This window comes from Rhipicephalus microplus, chromosome 3, assembly GCF_043290135.1.
Source record: "Rhipicephalus microplus isolate Deutch F79 chromosome 3, USDA_Rmic, whole genome shotgun sequence".
Lineage (NCBI taxonomy): Eukaryota > Metazoa > Arthropoda > Arachnida > Ixodida > Ixodidae > Rhipicephalus > Rhipicephalus microplus.
Genome location: NC_134702.1, coordinates 93,591,720 through 93,604,283, shown reverse-complemented (window position 1 = coordinate 93,604,283; position 12,564 = coordinate 93,591,720). Strand labels below are relative to the sequence as shown.

The window sequence follows — 12,564 nt, the reverse complement described above, 5'->3', positions numbered from 1 at the left end:
TGAACAAGCGAATGAAACAAGAAGTGTAAGGAGAGTGAGCAGTGAACAGAATTCAGTGGCAGTTCTGTGGCACAGATTTACTGCATTTCATGTGTTATAAACAATGCTGTGAAGACTTGACATTTCTCTCTCTCTGCACGCGTGACCATAAAATATCTGTGCATCACGTGTGAAGGGAAGAAACGGGTGCACATTGTGTTATTCCGTATAACGGTGCCTTCCACATCAAACAAGTGACACATTTATTTGTCTAGAAGCTGCAGAACACTGGCTGTGCCCATGCCCAAATGATTGCATGCTTCACATTAGTAGCTTGAGTGCACTCAATAGCCGCATGAGACTCAGCGTTGCACACTTGTTCGCAGTGTCAGCGCCACACTGTAACTGCTGCAATTTGCCAAGTCCTCTTGTACATGCATTGCATAATCATGTGTTGGTATCTGGCCAAGAATGAGAGAAATTGGCTGAGGGACGAGCCTGGCATAACGTCTTGAGTGCTGCCGGCGCCTCCAATATAGAGGCGCGAGTGCATGTTCTTGACACCCTTGCTGGCATCCAGATTCGCTGTTGACATACCCATAAAGCGAGTTTTGTGTGTTTTTTTTTTCACCGTGCGTGCACTACAGTGCGCAAACGTTACACCGATGAAAATTTTCTTCATGAAGGATGCTTCTAATGTCTCAACAGTGTTTCTAATCTTCTTTGTAATACTGCTTCATGAAACTGCATTAGCTGATAGGTCTGTCTCATTTGTCCAGTATAGTGCGTTTTCTTGATAAATATAAAAAAAATTGTCACTCAGGTCTCACGAGGATATAGTATTACAAGTCTTCATTTAGTTATTACTCTCTAAATGAAGCAATAACTTTGGTCTCACAAGGATATAGCATTACAAGTCTTTAGTTGCTGTACTCCATATGAAGTAGTGCTTGAGCAACTGCTTAGCGAGACTTCTATGAGTGCACTTATTGGCCAGTTTCCATAGCATTGAATTTCAATTGTGAAATGCAGTACAGTAAATAAAGAAAAACAAAAGTAGCTTGTGTTGCACAATTGGTGAATTTTTTGTTTGAAGCGAATTCGAAGCAAATAGTGATTTTGGTCAAATAATTTCTAATCGAATTCGAATAATATACTTGAGACATATTGTAAAAAAGGGGAGGGGGTGCATATTTGCCATGACAAAACTAACCTGCACATTATTTTTTTTTTCCAAGTTGAAACAAGGCGTGTGCAAAGGCTATTTTATTTTACATCACGGGATGTGAAGCAACTTGTAATAGTAGCAGGATATGACTTTTGGTAGAATGCAAGTGATAGCATGTAAAATGTGTCACGTTTTTAAATTTGCTATACTTAGAGCATATAAGTTGGTATGACAAGCTTTGAAACTCATGCTTTTAAGCAACTTCAGGTAAGCATCTTCTGCTTTGGCAGTGCACAGCTTAACAGCCATGCGCTGCAGATGTGGCAGTAGTTTGTGGGATCTACAGCACATGACAAAGCAAAAGAAAACTGCATTGCTGTGCCAATTGCAGTCACACGATGTGTTGAGGATATTGAACACAGCCTCCCCAATTAAAAAAAACTGTTTCTTTGCCTAGTTGGTACTTGCTTTATGACATATTTCGGCCGCAAAATATCACATCACCAATTAGCTCTGGCAACGGAAGGTTACATTGCAGGATCTAACTGCAGACAATGTGGCTGATATCTTCAACACCATGTCCCCTGACTGTAGGTTACACAGCAATGCAGTTTTCCATTGGGGAGGCTGTGTTCAATATCCTCAACACATCGTGCGACTGTAGTTGGCGCAGCAATGCAGTTTTCTTTTGCTTTGTCATGTGCTGTAGATTCCACAAACTATTGCCGCATCTGCAGCGCGGGGCAGTACATCTACTTTGGCTGTTAAGCTGTGCACTGCCAAAGCAGAAGATGCTTACCTGAAGTTGCTTAAAAGCATTCGAAACTTCATCTGAAATTTTAGGATGAAGCTAAAGTGTGCCGTACTTGTTACCAATGTATGTGGTTGTGAAATGACTGCTTTCAAGCATTCAAAACGTGTTTTGTCATTTCGCAAAGCTTGTCAGGTACCTAAGCACATCGCCTAGTATGTTCTGTGTGCCAAAGCACATTGTATAGTACGAGAGTGCAAACTTGGATGTTTCGGCGATTCGGGGTCACAAATATGCAGCAGGAATAAATTGCAATCAATAGTGATGGCACCATTTCTTTTGCTTTTTTTTTTTCTAGTCAGTGCCACTCGTTTGAGCTTTTGTTGGCCAAGTGTGTGCTCACACTTTAGGATTATTAATATCAAAGGTAATTGAAATTGACAAGCCCCATTGGAGCTCACTTCTGTGGGCTCGCATGAGGGAGCCAATCAGGCGTCTACATTTCAATGACAAGATGGTGTTTGAGGAGCAAGTTCAGTAGTAAAGTTGAGTATGTGTGCCGGTCTGTGTTTACCTTTATTCCTATTTTTTCTTTGCATCTCAAACCCCTTCTAGTTGTGTACGGACCCTAGATGTTGCCAAGCCATTTTAGCAGCTTCTGGCTTCATTATTAATTTTTACAGGACAAGTCTCAGCTCTAACGCACAGTCTTAAAAAAGTGGCAGAAGCAGGAGAGCTTGGTGTTTACCGAGGCATCGTACCACTATGCGGTATGTGTGAGTGGTGTTGTGTTATCGTGTATGTTCGTGCAGTGTGGCCAGCCCTCTGCGGAAGCCCACTCCGAGAGCCTTTGTGGTAGAAAATGCGAACGGCGACGGAGAGAGGGTTGACGAAGAAGAGGAAGGGGACGAGGCGTCGGTGCAGAGTGAACTGCAGCTGGTGATTCGCGAGAAGCACCATTTGGAGCAGGAGCTGGCCAAGGAGCGAGCCCTGTGTGCACAGTACAAGGAGCAGCTCAACTCGGTCAGAGCCATTTGTTGCAATAGTGAAGTTTCCTAGAATCAGCTACACTTGGTGACTTTTCTTGGCTTTAATGAAACTAACGCTACAGAGCCAAATTGCGTGCGTCTTACTGCAAGTTCTATTCAGTTCAGCTTTATTTTCTTAAGAGCCCCTATTAACAGGGTGTTACATAAGGGGTGGAATTACAAGTAAAAATCTAACAGTGATTGTAGTTTCACAATAGCACCTGTATTCTCAATGTCAACTATAAAAGTTGCTCCTTTATTTTCTACATGGTGCTATGGGAGACAGGACGCAGCTCACATCATTAAGATATTTGTATTTTTTAAATTTATTCATTGTGACTTCGCATTCTTGATCGCACGAGAAAGGCTCACCTGTTTACTGTGTACCTCAAATGCTAAGCGGCGTTTGCGTCTACATGAAACGCTGATGGTGCGTCCCCATCACTTTCGACAGCATTATGAGACCCTCGCCAAAATAGACTACTTTGAGTAGTGCTACATGTGTTGAAGCTCCGCCCCCTTAGCTTTTATTTCGCTGCTTAGAAAAGTTATCGACGAGTATAAAGGGATATCTGGGGCTGGGTTTCGTAGTACAGGGTCTGCCCATCAACTAATAAAAACGTATCTGGTGAAAAAAATGTATTGCTCCGAGCTGTACATATTATTGAAGTTCTTTGAAATAGTTTCCTTGGGCATCGATATGCCATTCACAATGTGTTTTCCACGCTGTAAGAAGTCTGCGGGTCTCCCATCAGGGCTGGTTCAGGTCTGATACGGCCACAATGAGAGCCCTTGTGGACATCTTCCTGTTTCAATATCTCATGGGAAGCATAGAAGGTCAACATTTTGACAATTCCACCATGGAGTTAGCTTTCAGAGTCCCTGGGATAGGCCATTGCAGATTACTTTCAAGAGCCTTTGCGTTGTTGGATTCGTGTTGAAGTTGGCACTTGAAGAAAATATTTTGAACAACTTAAATAACATGTGTAGCTCTGAAATTAATAATCAAAACTAGAAATAAGTAAACTCTCTTTATTAGATACGTCCTCATTACCTTATGGACAGGCCCTGTATGTGGGGAAATGCTATAATATGGTGATTTCAAATTCGCATAAATTCCTCAAAGGCCTCAAATATCCATGCACCTGGCTAGTGGCATTGTCTGTCACTCGGGGTCACCTTGGGTTAAGAAAGCGTGTAAACAGTTTTTTTTAATTGTTAGTACAGAAAGGCTTGTTTAATTTTATTGTGATGGCTTTTTTTTTTTTTGAACGTACAGTTTTATAAAAGGTAAAGGTGTCAGCTCTACCGATGACAAGGTCAGTTCCCATTTTGTCAGTTTGTCATCTATTTCTCTTTTTGACTGCTGACACTACAGGCAGGTAAAAGGGAAAAATGAGAGCCAATAATAACTTTTCTGTTTTAAGAAAGCATTACCTGTGTGGCCACATCTTTTAGGCCAAGCTTCACTCGAAGCCAGCTAACACAGCCTCACCGACACACTTACCATTGTACCCATCATTGAACAGTTCTGATGAGGAATGGTGCGTAGGCACTGCTGCCACATTTAAGAGGGATATGCCTCTTTTGATATCCTTGTTTCCTTTGCTCATTTGCTGCAGGCTCTCTCGGAAGGTGTCCACTGCGTGGAGGAGATGCAGAAGAAGCACAAGGCTAACGTGGACTCCGTCGACGTGGTCCGCAAGGAACTAGCTGAGGTGTGGAGCTGTTTTTGGATAATGATCCGTTACGTTTGTGCATAATTGTTGCAACCTGTGCATTCTTCTGCCGTAACCGAAGAACAGGGAAAACTCTATTCATAGTGTAAACGAACTGTCATGGCATTCAGCCTCGTAACTACACCGCATAACATACTACAGTACTGCATAGAAGCCGAACGCAAAAATTGCAGGGCACATCGCTGTACTGTGAGATGCCAAGCAAGCTCCCTCGCCCGAGCAAGCGCCTCGTACCTTTTTCGGGAGATCTGAAATAAGTGCCAATGGTTGGTCCGGGACCGAGCAGGCGCTTTCCCCCAAAATCCGGTCGAATTATCCTTCGCCGTAGGGGGGGCACTTGCTCGTTGTTTTATGGTACTTAGTCTGTAGAGCAACACAGAAAATTTGAATCTGAGGTCGAGGTGAAAATTGACGTGAATCTTGGTGTTCAGTGCAACATTTTAACAATATGCGAAAATTTCTTTCAGTTTCGCTTCTGTTTAGTTTGTCATTGTTTGGTGTCGTAGGTGCGGATTGCCCTCAGAAGTGGCATATCTGAAAAAATACAGTACTAATGCGATGCTTCATCTGCCAACATATGCACGACTGCAATGTGGGCTCGGATATGCTGCATATGTGAAACATGAAACATAAGTAAGGCAGGTGAACAGATAAAGTCTTGTGACGCTTTGATGTGGTACGTACAATCTGAAGTTTTTGTGCAGACAAAGCAACTGCATCTGTTTATTGGTGCGTTTTAGTTATTCTCTCCGGCTTTCTTTGCTGGCACTGGTGACGTATATCGCTGCATACGATGCCACTTTATCGAAGGGGAACTGTCATCGGCCAGGTTTCAGACAGACTTGTCGTTCTGACACTTGTTTGGTCCCTTCCTCGGGGTCGATCTTTCCTGTGATCCTGTGTATACTGGGCAGTGAGAGTGCTCCATTAATATTGTGCTCCTGCGAGAACACCACAGTTTTCCTAGAAGGCGCATGACTGCCTAAACTGTAGATGCGCCACCCCGTGCGTTGACGCCACAATCTGAACAGTTACTGGGGAACAAATGCAATGAGAAATTGTGCCAACAGCCCACGTTGGCAGACCGTTAAGAGATCGTGTTGCCTCGCTCTCGATTGCCTTGCCTACTAAAGAACTTGCTTACAGTTGAGGGTGTCATGCTAGTAATATCCTTGCCTCTTGTCTTCTTTCTTTTTTTTTTTCTTCGTACATGCCACTCTTTTCTGTGCTTGTGGTGCTGTGGATTTTATGATTATAGGGTATGTTTTTGGCATTAAAGTCAGTTCTTGTTCTGTGAGTTACTCTTTGTGCATGCCATTTTTGTTTGTCTTGTGGTCTTTTATTGAGCCGTAGCACCCCACTGACACATTTTGGTGTTTACTATGATTAAAGGTGTCAAAAATAATGAAAGCAGGTGGGAAAATTAGATACACTCATACCTCAACATAACGATCCCAGATGTAACAAAATATTGGTTATAATGAAGTAAATGAGAAATTGTCTTGCAATAGATATAGTGCTAGAAATATACCTTTATGATGGATTTTGGGATATAATGAGCTCATTTATGTATTAGGGTATAACGAGATTTGAGTGTAGTTGAAAGTGTGGAATATAATAATAGACATTTTGAAACGAGGAAATCCAGATGATTTACGGCAGGATACGAGAGAGTGCAGTTTGAGGACTGTTTTTGTGGATGTGACTTGCTTCACAGTTGCACTTTATAGCACATCCCATGTAACAATGCTGTAGGGGGGGAAGAGGATGGAAGATATATATATATATTTTTTTAATGCTTCCAGTGTACAGCAGGTGCACTGATGTCACAGGCACTGCGGCGTTGTTGTAATTGCTCGCAAACGGTACATCCGAACAACACTCCAGTGTGAAAATTCGTTGCCGTTTTTGCGTAGGCGGTGTCCAAGCAGCGGCAGGCCGAAGAGGCCCTGTCGTTGTGCCGGGACGATTGCTCCAAACACCAGGCAACTGTAGGTTCACTGGAAAAGGAAGTGGCATTCCTCAAAGGACAGGTGTCTGCATCGATGGACAAGGTGGCTGCCAGTTCTGGGGCCGCCTGTGCACGGTGCACCACATCACTGTCAGAGGTCAAGCGCCTCACCGAGGAGAAGACAAAATTGCACCTCGAAGCAGCCGAGATGCGGGTGAGAGTTCCAGCTTACTTGCGTGGGGAAGTCTGCACTTTGGCCACAATTTTCAGGACTTTATGTTTGTTCCAGAAGAATTATGGCATGCTGTTGAGGAAATGTTGAATACATATACATGATGCATGCATATAATGACTTATTGGTCATAATGAAGTACTAAATGAAGAATACCGTATTTACTCGATTCTACCGCGCCCTCGATTGTAACGCGCACCCGATTTCCACCGCGAAAAAAAACAAAAACGTAAGACATCGATTGCAACGCGCACCCATTTTTCTCGCTGGCCCGCACGATCACACCACTCGAAAAAACGACTCGTTTCGGGAGCGTCTTTCATTTAAATATGAGGTACGGACGAAGCTTGTGCCCATCTGACGTGTAACAGAGCATTGCCGTCACTGTAGTTTTACCGTGGAGCGATGTCAGCACGCGAACTTGCTTCGCCCCCTTCTTCTCGACGGTTGTGGTGCCAGGCATGTCGAAGTAAAGAGGCGTCTGATTGGCATTCCCGATTTGCCCAAGCAGGTAGCCGTTGTTGCGCCGCAAGTTTAGGATGAACCTCTGAAAACTGTGAAGCTTTTCATCGTACTCCTCCGCAAAACTTTTCGCATATGCATGTTCCCCTTCGGAGGGAAAAGCCTTTCCTCTTCATAAAGTTAGTTAGCCAGCACCTGCTCGCTTTAAACTGGCTCCGCATTAGACCTTTTTCTAAGACTAATTGCATAGCCCGCACTTGGAGCAGTTCTGTCGTCACGGGCCGCTGTGCCGCTCGCTGCGCAAGCACATACTCGCCGAGCTGCTCTTTAATTTGCGGAAACCGACCCTGCTGTGGTCCACTGAAGCCTTTGCGTGAAGCTTTGCTGTCGACAATCTTCTGCTTTTGTTTCCGCCGGTCCCGCAAGCACATTTCGGGAACTCCGAACGACCGCGACGCGGGCCGATTTCTGTCCGTTTCGGCACACCCGATGACTTTCCTTTTAAAAGCGGCATCGTGGTGCACTCGAGTTTTTGGAGTCGGCCCTTCCACACCGTCGATGCTAATGCACTACTAGATGACGAACTCCTCAGCACACGTACGAAGTGCCGCACATGGGAAACACATAGGCAGAAATTGGGGACGCGCCATGCCGACGCACGTAGCGGCCATTTTGGATTTGCCGATGGCAATAGATTGACCGTAATTTTTTTGTTCGTACTCGATTCTAACGCACATGCGATTTATGAACTCGCTTAACTGGAAAAAAGGTGCGCGTTAGATTCGAGTAATTATGGTAGTTTTGTCATAGTGTTACAAGTTAACAAATTTTTGGATATGACAAAGCTATTTTTGTGTCACGTGCAACTTCATTATGAGGTGTGAGTGTAGTTAGTACTGTATTGACTTCGGTGTTTGACCGTCATGATGGTTAATTACATTTTTACTTTTCTACTTTGCATGGTGAAAATGTTATTGCAACTTGCTAAGCTGACTTGTGAACAGTAACGATTAGAGCTCTGCGAATAGAAAGCTTTTGGGTGTGAAGATAATTCGAATATTGAAGTGTGGTTGGAATCGAAAAGAATATTTTTTTGACATTTCTCGGATATTTCTAGAAAATTTTTCTAATGTTTCAAGGCGAAATTGCAGGAAAAAAAATTGCCGAGGATTCCTAAGCGTATCCTCACTAACTATATCAAGCAGAAGTGTTTTTTTTTTTTTTTCGCTAGGTTGATGAAGCACTGAAGGGTAGGCATGTCAAAGTTTTATCAAGATTGAGGCAATGTAGAGGCCGAATAGTATTTATGTACATGATTTGGTGCAACCAAAGTGTTGCCGACGATGCTTTACGCGTGAAAGGTAAATCCACTATTTCCTCAGCGTGTCCTCCTCTTTCAGCTCTTCAACTTCTGTGAAAGCCCAATTGGCATGGCAGACAAGGTAGTGCTCCCTTCACGTTAGGTGTTCCAAATCTGTCTCTTAGATGTCACCATATAGAATACTGAAAATTCTTTAGTGTCCGATCACTTTCTGCCCAAATTTCAGGTTTGAACAGCAGTTAAGCATCCACGTCTGCCACGTCTATCTTCTCCTTCTAGAAACCAGCCTTTTCTCAAGTCAATACAGTTGCGATTGTAGCGAAGCCTGAAAGGCAGCTTTGCTGCGATACGGGTGTGTGATGGGGTGATGTGCGTTAAAGATTTGAAGGGGTCACTTTTAATTAAATGGTTGACTGCATATGTCTTTGCGAAGTTCGAATAATGAAAGTTTCAGTGAGAATCAAATAGCAAACACTATTAGAAAAATATTGGAAATCTGGAATAATCACACACCCCTAGTAACAGTGCTGGGTGTTGTAAATCACTGGGTCTCTGAAATCTGCTGCTCGCTTTGCAAGATCATAATTTAGCATCATAATTTTTATTAGTCATTATCACTTCATTTTGTTTTTGTTTCTTTTGTTATCACCCCCCGCCCCCATTATGGCAATGTGACCGTGTGACTCCACCTACAACTGCATACTATGATGACGACAACAGTGACTGCATAGAGTAGACTACAACAGCTCCGGTTTTAAAAAAAAAGAAGAAATTGTGGCTGCATAACTTGGTTTATTTTTTGACATAATGTAATTTGCAGCAGCATGTGTGGCAGTTTGCAGCAGTTCCTCGGTACCTGCATGCCTTCTTTGTTTGCGGCGGAATGCGCACCAATTTGTTTCCTCTATTGTCTTCCGATGGCTATACTGTATGTCTGCATATGCGGCTAGAACATTCTTTATCTGGCTTCAATTGGTTGCGGGCTAAACACGGTTAAACCTTATTTTTTATTGTTTTCTTCATTCATGTGACTTTCAGTCCCAGCACCAGCGACTCTTGGTGGCCTTGGAATCTCAGCAGAGGCAGGAAAACCAGCTGCAAAGAGACGCAAACGGTCTGCGCTCAGTTGTGACGCGTCTTGAAGGTGTCGTCAGCACTGTCGAAGCCTCTTGCGCAGAGAGTGCGGCTGCCGCTCCACAGCAGGTGTGTTTCGCTTGATGTATTACTTGAAGGGTGTTTGAAATAAAAATAGCACTTCATCAGCTAACGTGATGGGTTTCAGTTTGGGACGGCACCCTCCCACACAAGTGTTCACATGCATAAGCGTGTGAGTAATGTCGGTGCAATGCTTATGTGCAACGGATAAGCTTAAACATTTAAAAAATATCAACAAGGTTTCAAAAATCGGATTTGGGCTTTGCTGCTGCGACCAAAGATGCAACGCTCTATCTGCCACAGCACGGGCATTGTTGTATTTGGGCACCTTAAACATGTCCTACGGGCATAATCAGACATTCAATGCATTTCCGCAACACCTACGTTTTGATGCGAATTTCATTCATGGAAGTCAGTTGGTTAGATTTTTAGCTGCCAGTATGCAACTTGCATTAATGATAATAATTGAGACAGGTCAATCTGCTGTTTTGTTTGTCATCACGCTTAAGATGGCACTGCGTGTGTGTGGCGGGGACGTTATATTAAATTTTCAACTGATATCCAGTTCCATAACTTTCGAAGACAAAAGCTACTTTTCTAAATTTTTCATTTCATGGATTTCAAGCATTGCAAATACCATTTTGGACCTAACAATAGCAGCTGGTTGTTTTTTGTCTTGTTTGTTTCTTCACATGCTTTTTCTCGTTGGCACTCCTACCAGGTTCTCGTCAAGCAGGCGGAAGAGCTTGAAGCTCTACGTAGAGAGACATGCAAGTTGGAAGAGGCCAATGCACGCTACATTCAAGAGATTGAGAAGTTGAACGCAGTAAGTTACCCTTCGGGAGTGCTTGTGGAATTCACTTCTTCTTCCCAAGTTTTGTTAAAATTGCAGGTGGCTGCATTCGGATATCATGCGTCAAGTGGCACTCGCAAAATGAAAAGACACATAGGCAGGACGGGCGCTAGTGTCCGTTCCTGGTGTGAATGTTGCTTTGCGCCTGTTAACATGCCTTAAGTTCAGCTACCACAAACTAGCCCAAATTTCTGCATTCGCAAGTTGCATTCGGAGCTTGGTCTATGCGGCAGCTTGTCACTTCATTCAATGTGCTGCAATCTTTGGTGCTAATCTGAACAATTGAAAGGCTGTCGCATTGGTAGGGGTGGAAAAATGTAGAAATTTCGATTTCGAAGCAAGTTCTAGTGCTGAAAATGAAGTATAAGTAAAATTGAATATGTTGACAACAATTTACGAATCAACTGCAGTAGATTCTCAGTAAACGTAAATCTCTCAAACAGAAGGGCTACCTAATGAAACTTCCTCCGAAAAGATTGCTTTCATACTTTCATTCTGTGCCCTCGTTCATCTCTCAGTAAATAGAGCTCCTGTTGAACAGAGTGCACGTAGGTCTTTGTAAACTTCAATGATGCTAAACAAAATGCTTTGAACTTTGAAGCTCCTTTGTTTCATTGATTTCTTTCAACTTTGTTTCATCACTGTATAGGAAGTTGAGGAATTGACCAGGAAACCCAACATCTCTGCTCCATCCAGTGCCGAAGTAAATGGGGTCAAGACGGCATCGTAAGTTTATTATAATTACGTGTTTGAACGTGTTCAGATAAGTTTAGTTCACGCCACAGTTGCACTTGGGCTATATAATGGCAAATTGCACGCTTGTTTTTTTTTTTTTTTTTTTTTTTTTTTTTTTTTTTTTTTTTTTTTTTTTAACATGAGCCTGAAGTCTAAATGAAAAATAAACTTCACTTTTGCTATGTCCAGCAAAGTGTTCATTACTGAGGTACTTGTGTAACTTGTTTGATGCTGTTTGTTGTTTTATGTTAAGTTGTTATTAATGCTTTACTTCCCATAAAATGGTTGGAAAGAACATTTCAAAGTGGTAAGCTACCTTATTTTGTCAGTGCTTTTTGGAATCTACATTTAATAAACATTTAATAATCTACATTCTTTTTGGAATCTACACAAGAAGTACATCTAAAACAGTTTGCTTGTAGAGTATAGGAATGAAATATGAGTCAAAACAATGTTGGCATTCCTGCACTGCTTGCAGAATTGGTAAACAAAATCGTGTTATTGTATACAAGCACCCTCATTGCGTGAAAAACGGAACCACACACATGGTCTTCATCAATCAATCTTTTGAAAGAAAAACTGCAACAACCTGCCATAAACAGTTTTGCTAGTCGATGGTCATGGGCATGCAAAGTGTGTGGGCAGGCTGTGTCCTTGTATGGCAGGTAAAGAGTTGCAAACCTGAAATGAGTCGGGCCACTAGTACAGAAATAATGATGTGGGTGGGTTATTCTGTTGGATCGCAGTCTTAGAAAAGAATGTGTAGTGGAAGAAAGACCGGATGGTGGCTGACGTGTCTGTGCTGTGCTCGCCAATTTATTAGAAGGCAAACGCTAAAGCGAAGCGGCAGCAGGCTGCAGTGTTCAGTCCGGTTTGGATAATAAGCTTTTCTGCTGGCTTGCCTCTTGAGGTCTCTGCAAGAGTTAACTCGTGAGCGTGTGACAGTGTTACAGCGGTGTATGCATTGCAGGTCGTCGCTGGAAGCCGAGCACCAGGCCCTGCTCGAGTCCAGCAGGGCCCTGGAGGCTCAGCTGGCGAAGACACGGGAGTTCCTCTCCACCAGCCGGGCCCGCTGCGGGGAATTGCAGCTGCAGTTGCGAAAGGTGAGGCGATGTAGGCTGGGGCTCAACGGCATTTAGGGGGCACGCATTTCTTCAAATACCTTATTTGCTGACATATAGTGTAACAAT

General features: G+C 43.1%; 1 protein-coding gene across 7 annotated transcripts in view; it reads left to right on the top strand.

Moving 5' to 3' along the window:
- sti (citron rho-interacting kinase sticky) overlaps positions 1-12,564 on the top strand; it is a 135,938-nt gene that overhangs the window by 31,760 nt on the left and 91,614 nt on the right. For all 7 annotated transcript variants that reach the window (XM_075889996.1, XM_075890000.1, XM_075890001.1 and 4 more), the window contains exons 11-17: positions 2,711-2,921; positions 4,549-4,644; positions 6,582-6,830; positions 9,670-9,834; positions 10,508-10,612; positions 11,289-11,365; positions 12,345-12,477. In XM_075889996.1, the coding sequence (XP_075746111.1) occupies positions 2,711-2,921; positions 4,549-4,644; positions 6,582-6,830; positions 9,670-9,834; positions 10,508-10,612; positions 11,289-11,365; positions 12,345-12,477 (1,036 nt within the window). The remainder of the gene's footprint in view (positions 1-2,710; positions 2,922-4,548; positions 4,645-6,581; positions 6,831-9,669; positions 9,835-10,507; positions 10,613-11,288; positions 11,366-12,344; positions 12,478-12,564) is intronic.